The following is a 16,577-nucleotide window of genomic DNA, read 5'->3' on the forward strand; positions in this document are numbered from 1 at the left end:
TTTTGGGGATGCCATAATGGGGAGCCATTTGGAACGTACAGATATATGGCGAGCCAAAACCTCTAAATAAAGTTTTTTAATTTGCTGTGGAAATTTTTTTTTGCTGTAGAATTTTTAATTTGCTGCGAAGTCTTTAATTTGCCGTGAAATCCTTAATTTGCCGTGGGAAAACTTTAATTTGCCATGACACTTGTGGGCCACCGTAATTTAAGTTACAAAAAACTTAAATGGATTCTGATACACTGTGTGCTTGAAAAACCAAGGGGACAGGGTCGCAAGTCAAACCCTTTCCAAACGGAATATTGCAGATTGTACACATAGCTAAATATGAGATTTTATTTTCTGTTAATGCTAACCACAACAGTAAAAAACAAATCAAAACGTGCATAACCAAAGTGAATCCACGTTTGTACTCTTTTTACACAGAAAATATACGTAATATATACCAATTTTGACTAAAATCAAATCTTTTTCACCAAGTGAAAAAGATTTATTTAGGAGATATGTCCTGTATTAGCAACAACACAGTCTCTTCCAGACACAATATTCCATGGGTCAGTGACATTATTTTATTTAGAGCCTGATCTATCTGAAAATGCTAAAAAATGTAAAATGAAACAAGAAACTTGAAAATATTACTACTTATCTGTTCAGTCATCGTCATTGAATAATATAAATATTATCATGTCATGAGCAAACAAGTTTATTCTAGGCTACGTTTCGACAGCTACAGCTGTCATCGACGGGCAATGATCATAATCATCTTTGCCTATTTATTATTTGAAGAGATAATTAGAGGATCGAAATTAACCAACCAGATCACAGCAATTCAAGTAATTAACTTTTTCACAGACCCTGATGGAAGCAATAGATTGATTAAAATCTTTCCTTTTTCTAAAAGTTGGCTTTATGTTACGTTTCTTTTTCTAAAAGTTTCTCTTTTTGTTACGTTTGTCCCGAACCATTTTTTGCACTTTTTTCTAAATGTTCACTTTCAATGTAATATTGTCTACGAAATCCCATGTAAGGATTGTGATGTTGTTTATGTCGATGAAACAAAACGAATGTTTAAACAACGTGTGCAAGAGCACAAAAGAGTTGTACGCAACGCAGATACAGACAAAAATGAGATTGGGGACCATAGCTGGAAGAATGGTCATGTTATAGACTGGGACAATAAAAAGATCATAGACCTAGAGTCTGGTTGGACAGCAAGAAATGTAAAAGAAACCATAAACAGCATAGACAGAAATACTCATATCAATAGTATTTTCCTGTCAACTTCCACAAATATGGTTACCTGCACTTCGGAAAGCGAACATTTAGAAAAATGTAATTAATTTCGATCCTCTTCAAATAATAAATAGCCAAGGATGATTACGGTCATTGCCCGTTGATGACAGCTGTAGCTGTCCCAAACATATATAATGCTAGCAGATTTTCAGTACTTGTTGAGATTGCACGAAAACCACTCATCAGAATTTAAAAAGCATCGTTAATAGAAAATATAGTTGTTGATGTAGAAAATGTTTTCCAATACAGACATGAAGAAATAATTTCAGTTTCTGTAACTTGACTCGCACTAATTTAAATAAGCGAAAGAAGACTTGATTTGAAAAAAACTTGATTCCAGGGTTGCTGTATTAGCAAAAATCAGTGTTTTCAGTGTGCAATAGTTTGAGTCTACATCTTTTTTTCAATTGGACGACCAATTGAATCCCCAGAGCCAACATATTTTGTACACGGACATAAATACTTAGCACAAGCTTTGTCATAGAGATTCCTAATTTGAGCAGAATTATGTCACTCATTGTGCAGTATGTGTAGCATCTAGCTAGCTTGAAAATCTGTCTTACAGAATTCTCTTATGATGCTGCTAGTATAAGAGAATTATTTGAGACCTAAACGTTACATTTGAGTAGTATTGTGCAATATATAATTTCTTGAAACTTTGATTCAAACAGGTTGAAACAGCTGGCTGTATACTTTGTTGTCCTAAAACATCAGATGACAATGTGGATCTTTATCTTGAGTTTTTGGCAGCGTTAAACACAAAATACGAACACAAAAAAGATGATGGAACAATTTTTACACCGGAAGTGGGACAGGTGAGAAATACACTATTACAAACTGGTTCAAAAACCCACCAGTTTGTGAAGCTATTGTTAAAATAGTTTCCAAAGAACAATGTTTAAAGCTTGCTTTTTGGTTTTACATATGTTTAAAATCTCAACTTTATAAATTAATTGAACATGTATTTCTTTCTTGTTGTGGCTTGGGAATGAAGAGCGTTGTGTGTTCTAGGTAGTAAAATGGATGGTACCCAGTTTTGATGTTGCAGTGTCAAAAATCAAAGCCCTCAGTGAATTGTAGGCTCTGTAAATGTCACTCCATGGGCAGACCCTCATCATATTTTACTCTGGTCCATTTTTATCATTTTACGTTAATTGGTATAAACTGATTACATTCTGTAATAAATTTCACTTATTTCACGAGAAGAATTTATCTGTGATTTCTATCTTCCTTAGTTATCTAAATTTTTTATTGTCTTTTTTATAAATAGATGACTATTTACTAAATGCTCCCATAATTAATATAATAGACTCCTCCTCATGAATATTAAAAAAGAATGGCAGTTAAGATGGCAAGACTCTTGCTTTAAAGAAAAACAATGATTTGTATAAAGAGGAGATATTTTAAAGGGTTAAACAATCTTGCTTCACAACAATGATATGATAACAAATCCTTTCGTGAGCACCCAACAGTAATATGTGTTGACGAGCGAAACACTCTCTCTAACCTCTTAGAGTAAGATGCAGAAAACATTTTTACTGATAATTAGAAAACCTTTTATTAATACAAAGCGAATTTTTTTAATTAAGACTTCCCTCTTAAACGTCTTCCTCTAACAAATGCCCCAGGCTGTTAAAGATTCTTTTTTATGTAAAAAAATATTAAATCTGTAATATGTAAATGTTCTCTGGGTGGTTATAAAAAAATCACTAAACTCAGTAATGCAGTTTACTGTTTTATTGGAAGTTTTTTTCCGTTTTGATACAAAAAAACACTAATCCAATAGTCTAATTCCTCTTAGACATCATCTTCGTCTAAAAGAATTAAATTCGGCATTGCGAGGGCTATGTTGTCTTCTTCGCTTTGGTCATTTGGAAATGGATTTTCATCGGGTTCAAATAAAATATAAAGTTGGGATTTTAACATTTCCCTTTCCATTTCCAGAGACGATAGCATTATCTACTTTTATGCTGAAAGATATGTTCAACTAAAAACCTTGTTTTTACAATATTTTGTTTTTTCTGAACAAGCACCCAGTTTCAATTTTGGATCAGATGCTAATGGGAACCTGGGCGCTTATTACAAATTTTTCCTCTAAATCTGGGTACTTAATTGGAAGGGGCGCTTAATTTAGTCTGAGGGCTATATATATCTTAAGCACAATACATACACAATGCAACAAAGCAATAACCAATCAAAACATTGTAACATTATTTTTATATATGAAGGTTTGTGCTTGTTACACCGCTGTTGGAGATTCAGAAAACAAATTGTGGTACAGAGGAAAGGTTATCTGCTTGTTTAACAGCCCTGGGTTTATTGCAAAGTATGTGATTTTGGAATCTAATTATATTATACTTCTTATTCTTTCAGTCGATGTCCCCTATAATTATATACAATCCAGTTGTGTGTTATATTCCATTTATTTCTTTTTGTAGGGTTTTGTTAGTTGATGTTGGAAAGTGTGTATGTATCACAAGGGCAAGGTAAGATAGTTTTTTTTAAAAATTTCAGTGCTTATTATACAATTTCTAAAAATTAGTTGTCTTTAAAGGTAGATGCTCTATACCTGCACCATTGCAAATATACATGGGAATGGTAAATAAGTTCTTCCCAATTAAAATGTTTCCCTAATGCAGAATTTCTTAGCTAATCTTTTTTAGTTTATTTTTTTGTTTCTAAAGAAAATTCTGTGGAACCCCAAACAACTGTTCGGAATTATGTTTGCTTTAAGATCCCACAATAGCTTTTGCATTACCGCATTTTCCGGTATATAACCCACGGGTTATAAGTTGATTTTTACAAATTCCACCATTGGTGCGGGTTATAATGTGGTGTGGGTTATTTGATAAGTTTTATATTTTCTGTCATTTATTGTGAAAGTTTATACATAAAATGAAGAAAATAGTACCAACGGGATACAATGCGTACATTAATATAACTGCATGCGCGATCCTATATCTACTAATCTTACTTCAACTACGTGATTTAATTTTTTTTACACAGTGAAATTGCTTAAACTTTATTGCTTGCCAGTGCTAATATTACGAGCTCTCTCTGAAACACAATTCTGGAGATCATATTTCTTTTGTGTTGAATGTAATTCTAATCTATTTATATCTTTGCAATCACATTGAGCACATTGAAATGATTTGGTTCTGGTAATAGAGCAATATAGCAGGTATCATTTTTAGGTTTAATTGACAGGTATTTCACAACCTAGTGCCCAGGACTTAATTATTAATTCCTGTTAGAAATATTGAAAAATGTTAAAATTAAAGTATAGATAATAATTTTCTTTTTTATCTTCGCTACCTTTGAGCAACAGGTGGCCACTGAAAAGATCAAAAATAAATATAAAATACAATTAATAAGACACACGCAACTATCTCCTCCTCATTGCCGCAATTCATTTTATCATGCACATTGTGATTGCTGAGATATAAATAGATAACAAAATTCTATAAACATTAGAAAAAAATGTTCCGTACATCGCTGTACAGACAATCTGTGATAATTATTATGTTGTTTATTTTTATGCCAAAAATCTTAAATATACATAAAAAAACAGAGATTTTACTTTAGGTTTATAACCTGATAGAATGGTTTTGTTTGTTTGTTTGTTTATTCGCAAGGAGCAAGAGTTATTATTGTCTGAAACTAATGTCTACAACTTAAAAGAAAACAGCATTGTCTGATTTAGTACTGTCAGCATTAGCAGAAGATCAACTTGTCAAATTAATTTTAATTCATTATTATTTCGGCAATCAGAGACAAGGAAGTTAAGACTGAGAGAGTCGCTAGTTCAGACACTCGGTTCTTGTGTTTGAGGTTCACCAGTTTAAATGTCCCCCAATTGTCTCCATCATGAAAAAAACAGAACACACGCACACGTTTATAAAGTGATTAGGGTAAGTAAAAATACGCTAAATTTTTTTCTGAACATGATGAGGGTTATGCAAAGGTGCGAGTGGGTAAAATACATGGATTTTATGCGGGCTGTCTGATAGCATCTAGTTTATTGCTCCCTAAAAAAGCTGAGCTGCGGGTTATACGATGTGCGGGTTATGTACCGGAAAATACGGTACCCAAAATAAACGCCATGATATGAGGAGAAGATAATGTGGTGCTATTGTTTTAATTTCCCAGATGGAAATGTAGTCATTGAGTTTTGTTATATATGTTATATTAGTTGAGTCAATCGGGCAATCTGTCGGCAAAGTGAAAATAAATATAAAAAATATATGCTCGTCACCCTATAATTTTTCTGTGCATTTAATCTTAAAAAATTAAAATTTGTGGGGCTGCATGTTATGATGGAGTAACATAATTTCTTTACCTTTGCACACTGTACAGGGGATGTTTTTTTTTGTTGTGGGTAACACACGTAATAAATTTTAAAAGTTTATGTTGAGAATACAACTTGAAAAATCATGTGTATTATTATTTTTTAATTTTTCAGAAAAAAATGATCAGTCACGCCGGTGAAACCACTGATTAAAAAGCCTTTGCCTAACCAATCAGTAACTGCAGAAATTTGGTTGTCACCTAATATAATTTTTCCCCACCTTTCAAATTCTTTTTTATAAGAAAAAATGACAATTCATTGGGTCAACTGACTACTAACACATAAGCTACATGTAGCAATATGCATGATTCTTGTAATATTAATTTTTACTAATTATACTGAATAATTCTTACCACACTAATATTTTACAAAACTTCAACAGAAAAGATATTTTTTTGGCAAACCACTTGAATATCTGCATATTGTAAAGAGCAATTTCCAAGTAAAATGAAGCAACAAGCTGGTCAGATCAAGAAGTCATTGCCAAAACAGTTTAACTTTTAACAGTTTAACGGCGTAGACACAAATTGATAACTCTGAGTAGCATCCATTGCCAGTGAATAACACAGATTATGTTTCAATTACCAGACAGTGAAGATGAAAATGGCGAAAATTGTTTCATCCTACTTTTGAGCAAACAAAACTCAAATTCTAAATAAAAAATATCATGGTTGAGCAAAAATGGTACTTGTTAAGTATTAATATATATATAAGACTAACCTGTAGGTTATCTTTGCAATAGTTCTTTTTGTTTATAATGCAACGCTAAATTAGTGTAATTGATTCAACTCAACACTATGGAACACCACTTTGACTAAACACAACGAATTACCAATGATACTGGTTTAACACAATTAAAACCCCACCACCAAGTGATTCTTATTAGTAATTGCCTAGATAGAAGATCAACAATCTCCCTCTATTTTCTTTCTGTTTGACGTTCAGTTGGTTATTCGAATGCGAGAGGAATTTATAGCGACTCCTACTCGCTTAGTACAGTGGTCTAGGGGCAAAACTGGCTTTTCACCAAAACCCTCTACTGTACTAGTCTTGTTTAAGTCATCACTACATGTATCTCTCTTTCTTCGTATGATTACTTGTGTGGAATTTAAACATAAAAATTCTAAAAGATAAAAACTCAAAAAAACTTTAATTTTTGAACACAATATTCAAATTTTCATAACTCAACATTTAATTGGTCACTATTATTCTTCATGTACCCTCTGTAGCACAGTCACTAAGAGTGTGCTATTTGCTCCTTGTTTTGTTACCACGTCTGCTAACTGATGTTTGGTAGAAATCCACTTCAATTCAATCTCTTTCTGATTGATACTCTGTCTAAGGGAAGCCATATCAACCCTTAACCGTTTGTCTTCCAAGGACTTTGTTGAATGGGCAGCTTCAAACAATGATTTGTTATCTGTATGACATAACATGCCTTCTAGATTAGTATTCAACATTTCATTTATCACATTCTTCACCCATATGCATGTATCAATACCATTAACAAGAGCTAGTGTCTCACCAGCAAGAGTGCTACGCGCAACTCTCTTAATCTTTTTAGACTGCCATGTGATAGGTGCCATAAGATTCTCAACACCTTTCAGAAAAATAAAAATTTCACTTTGAGTGCTGCCATCTTGAAGGTTCCCAAATGAAGCATCAGAATATAAGATCAGTTGTAATGGAAGTTTAAGTTTCCAAAATTTCAAGGAAATGTTGGGATCCAATTTCAACTTCTTTACCACTTTATTGACTCTCATGACATCATCAACTACTGTACAGTTTAGTTTTGTGCTTAGCTGGCACACATCAAATGAAAGGTCAGGCCTTGATTGCGATGACATCCAGTTTAGTTGCCCACATATACATCGGAAGTTTGATTGTTCTTCATGTGATAGTTGTCGATGTCTGTCTGTTGTGTTTTGAATCTTGACCAGTTCCATACCTGCCACATAGTTCTTTTGGTCATAGTTAATAGAACCACAAGAACAGTACTGTGAACAAAATGGCGGACAATCGCAGTTAGTACAATGTGGTATAAGTAAGCCTCTTTATGTTCATTGTTTTAATTTAATCATATGGTATATACTTGCTATAGATTATTCCCTACGATAAACCAAGGTTTTTACACCATTTACCAGACTATCTGAAGTAAAATAGTGAAAATAATCACACATGCACTTTCTCTATAAAAGATTGCTGTAAATTGCATGTGTATTGTTTTCTTCATGGAATTCTCTGCTGTGTTTTCACTTAGGATAGATAATGTTAGGAGGCTAAACCAAACAGCTATGTGTGAAAAACCATTTTGCCTGCGTTTATATAGTTAACAAAGAGATAAATTAATTAACATAAAAAAAAACATTTTGAAATGAAATGTGTTTGCTTGCTCTAGATCATTTGCCAATGCTGTATTTTTTGAAATAAAATTTAGTGAGTGCAAAATTTTATTGCAAATTGCCTTGAAGATCCCAGGTTATAGGGTTGCCAATAAAATTTTAGGAAATCTGGAAGGAGTTTTTATATTTTATAAATTTTTTGATTAAAAACTAATGATGACAAGATACCAAAATTTCCGATTCCTTTATGACAGCATAATATTATGCAGCTTTAATTGCGATTTAATCTTAAGAATGAAAAGATTGTTAAACCAAATAGAACAAGCCATATAATAGAGGTAAACTTTGGGAAAATGATTAAAACTCTGCCCGAACATGCCCCGATCTTGAAGAGAGACCGATTACATACGACTACATACAGACTACATACGAACAAATGTTATAACACAACAAAGGTCACAAAAACTTATGTGCACTGTTACAATTTTTATAGCTACTACTTTCACTTTCACCACAACAACACTAATTATTTACAAAATTTAATTATTTTTGCTATTGTTACTGTTGGTAACCATCATAGTCGTCACATTATAAAAATCAACACTACACATTATGTTATTCATTTTTTTGGTAAAACCAGTGCAATTGATAATATAATGCAAAAGGTGTTTTTCTCTTTTTAACAAATGAAAGGATCCCTAGAAGTCGAAAACATAAGCATTTAAGGTGCTAGGGAAGAGAATTCATATGTTATGAAATAAATCAATAATTAATGCATGTGCTCTTTTTAAGACTGTTTCCTTTGTGTGTGTATTTACATGTACCTCTCGTTAAACAAAGGCTGCTTGAGAGTACTCTTTTTACAAGCAAAGAGAAATCTATCTGATATGTAAAGAAAAAAGTGATATGATATTAAAAATTATGTTTCAAAATTGCAAGATTGGAGAAGATTAAATATTTATGTAAATTCTTCACCTGAGAAAATGAATGTGAGTATATATTTTTATATTTAGAATGAGGCAGTTAAGTGAAGAATTTGTTTCCTTCCCACACCAAGTGATGAAATGCACTCTCAATAATATTGTCCCAATCACGTTAGGTTCAAATGCCGACCTGTCAACATCTTTTCAGTAAGTTTTCAAGACCATGCAGACAATTCAATGTAGAGTCTGTCTTTTTGCTTATCTATTCACTAATATTATTATTATTGTTATTGTTATTATTATTAGTAGTATTATTATTTTTTTTTTCTTCTTTTTCTGCTGTCTATCAGGCAGTAAATTGATATTTAAAATAATTCAGTCAACTTTGAATCCTCAGGGTGGCTCCTGCTGTAAGGGTCAAGGTCTCCAGAGTGGTCTTACACAGGTTTTATTGTAAATTAATTATTACATATGCTTTTCAAAACTTCTTTAAAACATAGTTTCAAAATACACAGGGTTTAAGAAAAGAGCCTACCAACTTTAACTTAATGCCCCTGTTCAAATGATTGTGTGCATGGTTAGCTTGTGCTGCTGTTATTAATTTTTGTGACATTTTTTTACTCTAGAAAATCACATCATTGGGACAGTGCTGCAAACAGGTACATGGAAGATCTAGTCAAAGGTATTTTAGATTTGTAACTGTAAAAAAAGATTCTTCAGCAGTGTTTCACTGTTTCTGGGGCAGTTTTTTGAATGTCTTAGATTCTTTTTTCCTCCCACATGCACTGTTGCCAGGTGTAAAGATCTAACTCCTTGTCCTCTATTGCTGAACAGCTAAATGATTTTCATTTACCAGTGCAGCTTATTTCTCATAATTATTTTTTCTCATATAATCTAAAAGTTTTCAAGTTTTAGTAAAACATCAGGTTTGTATTATTGGGAGTTTTAGCAAGAAAAAAGTGTGTAGACCACAACTGCTAAAAAGGCTGTTGTTAAGTAAGGGAATTTCATTACATAGCTTTATTAATAATTTCACTATGACGAGGCTTACACTCAACTTATTTATTCTCCCTCTCCCTCATTTTTGTTCAAGTACATGGGATGAATAAAATTTATTTTTATACACTAAGATGTAAAATTGAAAGTGCGCTCTGCCATGTAAAGCAATAGAATGATTCAAAAGATATGTCGTAGAAATATATAAAGCAGTTCCACACTTGACAAACAGCAATAATAATTTTAAATAGTTGTTTAAGACTATATCCATATTGTTCAGCATTGTGTCTGAAGTTTTTCCTGGTCCGAAGTTTAAAAAATTCTTAGAATTTTTTTTTTAAAATATAGTATTATCATCATTTTTTTTTTCTTCAGCTGTTATATTTTTTACTTTATATGGTGCTCAAAAAGCCTTGTTTAATCATTTGTAAAATGTCAAGGTAAATCGAAACTGCATGTATTTTTTGTAAACTTGTTAAATTCTTTATATTACGTGGTTTAATTTTTCAAATGGTCTGAAATCTTTTACACTTAATGTAATCAAATATTTGCAATCCTTGAAGATAAGATACAAACAAAGTTTTTCATGTGAATCATGGTTGTGTTTCATAAGTAACATTTTGTTTCAAGATAAGGTTTTCTGACTTTTTATGTTTCAGATGCACAAATGTACATGGAAACAACAGTTGTTGATAATGAAGGAACTCATCTTATAGTTTTATACAAGAAAAGAGACAATGAAGATTTGATAAACGTAAACAAACTTCTTGTAAAAGAAAATTTTGCTACATGGAAACACGTAGGTAATGACGTGTTGTGCCAGCAGAATATAAACACATATTCTCCAGCTGACAAAAGAGAATTAATTACTAATCGCTTTGATGTTGCTGGCAACAATGTTAGCTGTGCTACACCTACACCAAATACGAAAAATATTACTTCTTCCAATAACTTAAATGTTAATAACACTACTCCATCTCTTAGCCACACAGCTTTGGTAGTTGCACAGTATCAAAGAGACAGGCAAGCCCAAAAGAAGGAACAACAAAAACGTATAAAAGAACATGCTAATAAAGATTGTGAAGAGTTGTTGCGTTTATTAAATGATGATCACACTCTTTATGACAGGTCAGCAGTAAACAGTGGAGATAGCACATCAGAGCTATCTGACATGGAAAGTACTCCAGTTCCAAAGATGACTTCATATAAGAATGTTCAATCTGCACGAAATCCCATGGAAATGCTAAATGAAAAACTTGGAAAAGAAGCCACAGATATTTTAGCAAGAGGCTTAGGAATGACAGAAGAAGAGTACCCAACTAAAACTTCTAAACGTGTTTCTTTTTCATCACATAGTGAAGTACTGGGTCCAAATTTCTCTTCAGCATCTAATGCTGATGCAGAAACTCCTCTGAAGCCATTTGATTTTATAGATTCAAATATAACTTTTAGAAGGGAAGGGAATGGTGCCAACATAGTGGACACATCCTATCTTCTAAAGGCTCTGTCAGTAGGTGCACCGCCATTGAAGTTATCAGCACAGTTGAAAACATCAACAAGTGATGTTTTAGTGAGTGGAAAGTTAAAACGTGAACCTTTCAGAGATTTAGGCGATTTAAACTTGCCCCTGCCTATCAGAACAAGTTTGAAGGAGTTAAATTTTCAGGCAGCCGACCCATTTCAATTACATATATGGCCTGCTCTTATGGCTTCAAGAAACGTTGTTGGCATAGCTGATATTTGTAAAAACAACACACCAAGAATATTAAGTTACATGTTACCACTTTTAAAAAGCATCATTAGCCCAGGTGTCAAACAAAACCTTACAGAAAAAGGCAATGGGGTAGGTGTATGATATCATTTTTTATACAAATAACAAATCAGTGTAAGATTTATTTAATCGTTTAAACATGCTAGGTTTACATTATATTTTCGTAACAGCACGTTTTGTTATCTCACATTCTCATGCACATTAACAAGCAATATAAAATTATAAATTAAAGTTTAAATTTTAGCCCCTCATCGTTATCTGTGTTGGAGGTTGGAGTGAAGCTCAACAGGTTTATGATATTTGCGAGTTGCTCACTTTGTACTTCCAAAAAAGTATCAGAGTTGACATTAGATATGGTGGCATGGATAATGTCGAAGAAAGAAATATAAGATTAATCAATGGCTGTGAAATACTAATATCTACTGTTCCGTCACTAAATAAAATGGTAGAAGCAGGATACACAAACTTGAATCGGCTCTCTCACATCGTATTTGACAACTGTGATTTGCTTGTTGAAAAGTTTACCGATGATATCAAAGTACTAATGCGGCAATACGCAGAGAATATTAAGAAACAAAATCGAGAAAAATGTCAAATAATTTCGATTGGTATGAAATGGTCTTATGGAATACATTCTTTAACAAGCAGTTATATTATGGATCCTTTGGTGATCATTGCAAACAAAATTGAAGCTACTCTATATGCAAAAGTTCCTTTCGTGGTGGAATTGTGTACTTCCTGCGATCGACTTGACAGTTTAATTGGTAAGGTTTTATTTTAGGGAAAATTGTGAAGTTCTTATCCAAAGAATAATTTAAAATATTACTCTATTTATTTTCTTAAATATTTTTAAGCACTTGGCCATTTGTGTAAATGCCATTTAAAACACCAACTTTAAATATTTGATGCAGCCTTTTTTATTCATGTCAGCACTGGGCAATTGCTGACAAAATCAGTGAGAGGTTATTAAGCATGACCATTTGGCTTGTAAAAACAGTTTAAAAATAAGTATTTAAGCTATTTATGTTAAAGGGGCACGCACTATAGTGAAAAAAAATATTTGAAAAAAATGTTATTTTGATAAGACAATACATTATGTCAAAATAAACCTTTTACAATTGTTAAAAATCTTTATTTATACCTTAATCGGGTCTGTAAACATGGTCAATTTCAAATAAATTTGCAAGTTCGTGTAAAGACGAGAGGACTAGGTCCAAAGATTATAACTCAGAAAACTTAGAATCGGATAATTAAGACTTTACAAAGCTACAGCCATGACTTCTAACCTCTTGTGTCTCACAAGGGAGAAATTATTAAAGATGCAAAGTGACAAGGTGTCTTTCACTGACTCAAAGCAACATTCTTAGCAAAATATTTTCTTTTTAAAGAAATAAAAAATGTATTTAATATTCTTTTCGTCAAAAAACTTTATCATTTGCTTCAGTAAAAAATCTTTCTTACTTTACAAGCCAATTTATTTTTATTTTACAGTTCAGCAATATCTTTCCTCCGCTTGCGCTTTTTTGCAAAAAAATGCCAACAAATTTTATGTAACATTGAAATTTTCTCCGTGATGGAGGACCATTGAATTGCGTGATCAAAAGATCAAATAATGTTCGTGTTGTGATAAGTTGGTAAAACGGGAGTATTAATACTGTATAAATAAAAATCATTCTTGTGATTATGGTAGGTCATAAATGTGTTGCAGAAGCTACTGATTTATAAGTGGTTATTTTGACAAAGCTGTTTTAGAAACTTATCAGCATTACATTAGCTTTAAACAGTAACAAAGATTGAAGAAAATGGGCACATTTACCCCATGAAAATATTTGGTAGGTCCTTCCATCAAAAAAGCTTCTTTTTTGAAAAACAAAGAATAGAAACTTGAGCGCTACAAAAGATACATGTGTAACTAGAAAACTTTTTTGTCGTTGTTTGTATTGGAAATTGGTTTTATTTAATATAAAAATGTACAAAACGATATTTGATTGTGTTCTGTGGATACAAGTACAAACAATGAAATAAGAAGATATGAGAAACTTTTCTTGCGTTCACTAGCTAAAATGGCATTTTTACAAAGTGGCAATATTTTAATATGGAAGTTTGGTACATCGAAATGTAGAGCAACTAACCATTTTTTAAATATTCAAACGTAAATTGCATACAAAAAGCAATTTAAATGTAAGGTCTTAACATGAGCGTTCTCTTTCTGCATGATGGGATGTCATTTTTTATAATCAGGTCCAGTTCAAAATGAAATCGCACCTGTCTGTTTTTTTATGAGAAAAAATTTAATATGTGAAGGCTAGTACAACAATTTTAAATAAGGAAAACAAGTGAAGTAAGTTTTTTTTGATTTCTTATGCTTTTCAGAGAACATATAAAACAAAAAACAAAAAAGTGATTTTTACTGGAGTTTCACTTTAAACAAAAATAAGGTTGTACTAAAATAATTTAAACAATAATTTTTTCTCCCAGGATTTCTGGAAACAGATGCAGTCAATGAAAACACTATAGTTTTCACAAATTCAGCAAAATCTGCAGAGGATCTTCAAAAGCAACTGTTTCAGTACAGTTTATGTTGTGATGTATTGACAGAATTCCATCCGCCGATAGAAATGAAGGATATTATATCAATGTGGCATGCTGCTTCTCAAAAGAGAAAAAATAATATTCTGAGTATGTTTATTTTTGCTATGATTATAGGTGCAGTTACAAAGGTGAATTTGATTTCAAACTATTGCTTACCAAGTTGCATTTTGCATGGTAGCTTTGTAAACATAAATTATTAATTGACTTTTCAAGTTGAAATAAGAAACAATGAGACAAAGAATTGTAATGATTCTCTTGAATTTCCATATCTGTGACTGTTGTAGTTTTCATGGTTTTTTGCTGTGTTATTTAACCAAATTTGTTTTCAGTAATTAGTGATAATGCTGTTTTGAGTGCTGGTATCAAAAATGCAACTTGTGTTGTCCATTATGATTTTGCACAGAAGAAAAGTGACTTTGGAAACCGATTAAATTGTCTGCTTGATTCAATTCGTGAAAATGTGAGTTGTTTGATGTAAAAAGTTATTTTTTTGTAAAAAAACTGTGTTAGCCTGTGGAAAACTCATAGAATTTCCCCATCACAGCAAAGTTGATAAAAATATATTGCATCGTTTATTTACAGCTTGAAGATTTCATGTGTGGTTAGCACAGCTTTGGCTGACAGACAAAATACAGCTATTGTTATAGACTAGTTAGAAACCTCTATATATTGCATTTCGTGTTTCAGCAACACAATTTTTTTTTCACGCACAAACAGACAGATACAATATGGCTATCATTAAAGAGAATAATACAAAAAACATATTTATAATAAAATGTTAACCAGAGAATTTTATACATCAAAATTCTTTTTTGTTTAGTCTGCCTAATTGGATCTTTCCACACACTTACAACTAGTTTGTAATATTTTTGTAGACATTGCATCAAAATAACATTTGAATTTTGTTCATGTAGGAAAACAAGGATACGAAAAAAGAATTAACTTCACATGTCTTCGTTACGGAGCAAGACAATGGAATGAGATATTCCACATGTCTTGTAAAACTACTTAAAAGGTCTGGTCAACATGTTCCTGCAGTTCTAAAAACAATGGCAACAGCATCAAGAGAAGTATTAACATTTATTTAACATCAGTATGTTTTTAATAGGAAAAAATAACATAATTACATTTGCCCTCTTTAGCTAAAAGAAGAACAGAAGATGTTTTATGAACTTTGTCCTCGCTTGAAACTGTTTGGGGAATGCAGGTTTGTGTGGAAATAATTCCTTTGTCAATCTTCTTGTCTGTGATAAACCTTGATTATCAAGTAGAAACCTCTTTAATGATTCCCTAAAATGTTTTTAGGATCACCTTAGGACAATATTACTTTTTGCCTGTTCCTTTTTAAGACAATTTTTTTGCTGAAACAAGTGCATTAATGCTACAGGCTGTTTAATTTATTTTTTTGGAATAGTTTCATTGAGGATTGCCAAGAAAGACATAGAATTTTCATTGATAAAGACTTGCTTGGGTTGTGCCCTTCTACAGGATTTATTAAGGTATGCTTTCCCTGGAGATTTTAAAGTAGCAAGAAGTTAAAAATAACTGACAAATATGGTAAACAATAAGTTAGTGAGTATTTGACAATCTGTGGATGATGATAATAAAAGTCTCCACTAAGCCTCCACACAAGAATGGTTCAGATAACTTGTTTACTATTTATAATTCAGCATTTAGAAACACTGCACTTTGTTTGTCTTTACAATTTAGATCTAGGAAGTGCTTTTGATAACTATAATCTTTTTCAGGTTATAATTCTTGATGTTATTTCTGCGTCTAATTTCTGGGGAAGGATTATTGAACATCGTTTGCCATATGATCCAAATCACACAGCGTACGATACCACGCTCTATGTGAAACTTTCCATGGATTTGCAGTTCTTTTACTCCAACCCTGTATTACGTAAGAAATGTTGCAAAGCAGAAAAGTATGATGTGTGTGTTATCAACACGATAGAATGCGGATACCAAAGGTGATTTGTAATTTTTTTCTTTTTAAAGGGTTTGATTAAAAGGTTCTCATGAAATAGTAAGAATTTCTTATACTGAGCCCCAATAAATTATGATCAAAATTTTGTTAGTATATAGACTCATTGTATAGAAACATAAAAATAGATTTGCAATACTTTAGGAAAAAAATCTTTTGTGGTTTTACCACAAAAGGTTTTGCATATTGCAGGATAAAACTTTTGCCCCAGGATAAAACTTTTGCCTACAAAATTTGTGAGAAAAAACCTTAGTTACGATTAGTTTTTATAATTTTCTGAAACTATTTCTAATTAAAACATTTGTTACTGACCTTAATTTTTGCAC

At 32.0% G+C, this 16,577-nt stretch overlaps 1 protein-coding gene across 2 annotated transcripts in view; it reads left to right on the forward strand.

The window, feature by feature from the left end:
- The window catches only part of LOC130613693 (putative ATP-dependent RNA helicase TDRD12), a 58,387-nt gene that overhangs the window by 10,625 nt on the left and 31,185 nt on the right, over positions 1-16,577 (forward strand). For both annotated transcript variants that reach the window (XM_057435022.1, XM_057435023.1), the window contains exons 2-14: positions 1,965-2,108; positions 3,522-3,619; positions 3,732-3,779; positions 8,997-9,113; positions 9,533-9,588; positions 10,562-11,745; positions 11,918-12,437; positions 14,152-14,352; positions 14,595-14,725; positions 15,180-15,335; positions 15,408-15,472; positions 15,680-15,764; positions 16,014-16,237. In XM_057435022.1, the coding sequence (XP_057291005.1) occupies positions 1,965-2,108; positions 3,522-3,619; positions 3,732-3,779; positions 8,997-9,113; positions 9,533-9,588; positions 10,562-11,745; positions 11,918-12,437; positions 14,152-14,352; positions 14,595-14,725; positions 15,180-15,335; positions 15,408-15,472; positions 15,680-15,764; positions 16,014-16,237 (3,029 nt within the window). The remainder of the gene's footprint in view (positions 1-1,964; positions 2,109-3,521; positions 3,620-3,731; positions 3,780-8,996; positions 9,114-9,532; positions 9,589-10,561; positions 11,746-11,917; positions 12,438-14,151; positions 14,353-14,594; positions 14,726-15,179; positions 15,336-15,407; positions 15,473-15,679; positions 15,765-16,013; positions 16,238-16,577) is intronic.

The sequence above is a fragment of the Hydractinia symbiolongicarpus genome, chromosome 11 (assembly GCF_029227915.1).
Source record: "Hydractinia symbiolongicarpus strain clone_291-10 chromosome 11, HSymV2.1, whole genome shotgun sequence".
In the NCBI taxonomy this organism is placed as follows: Eukaryota; Metazoa; Cnidaria; class Hydrozoa; order Anthoathecata; family Hydractiniidae; genus Hydractinia; species Hydractinia symbiolongicarpus.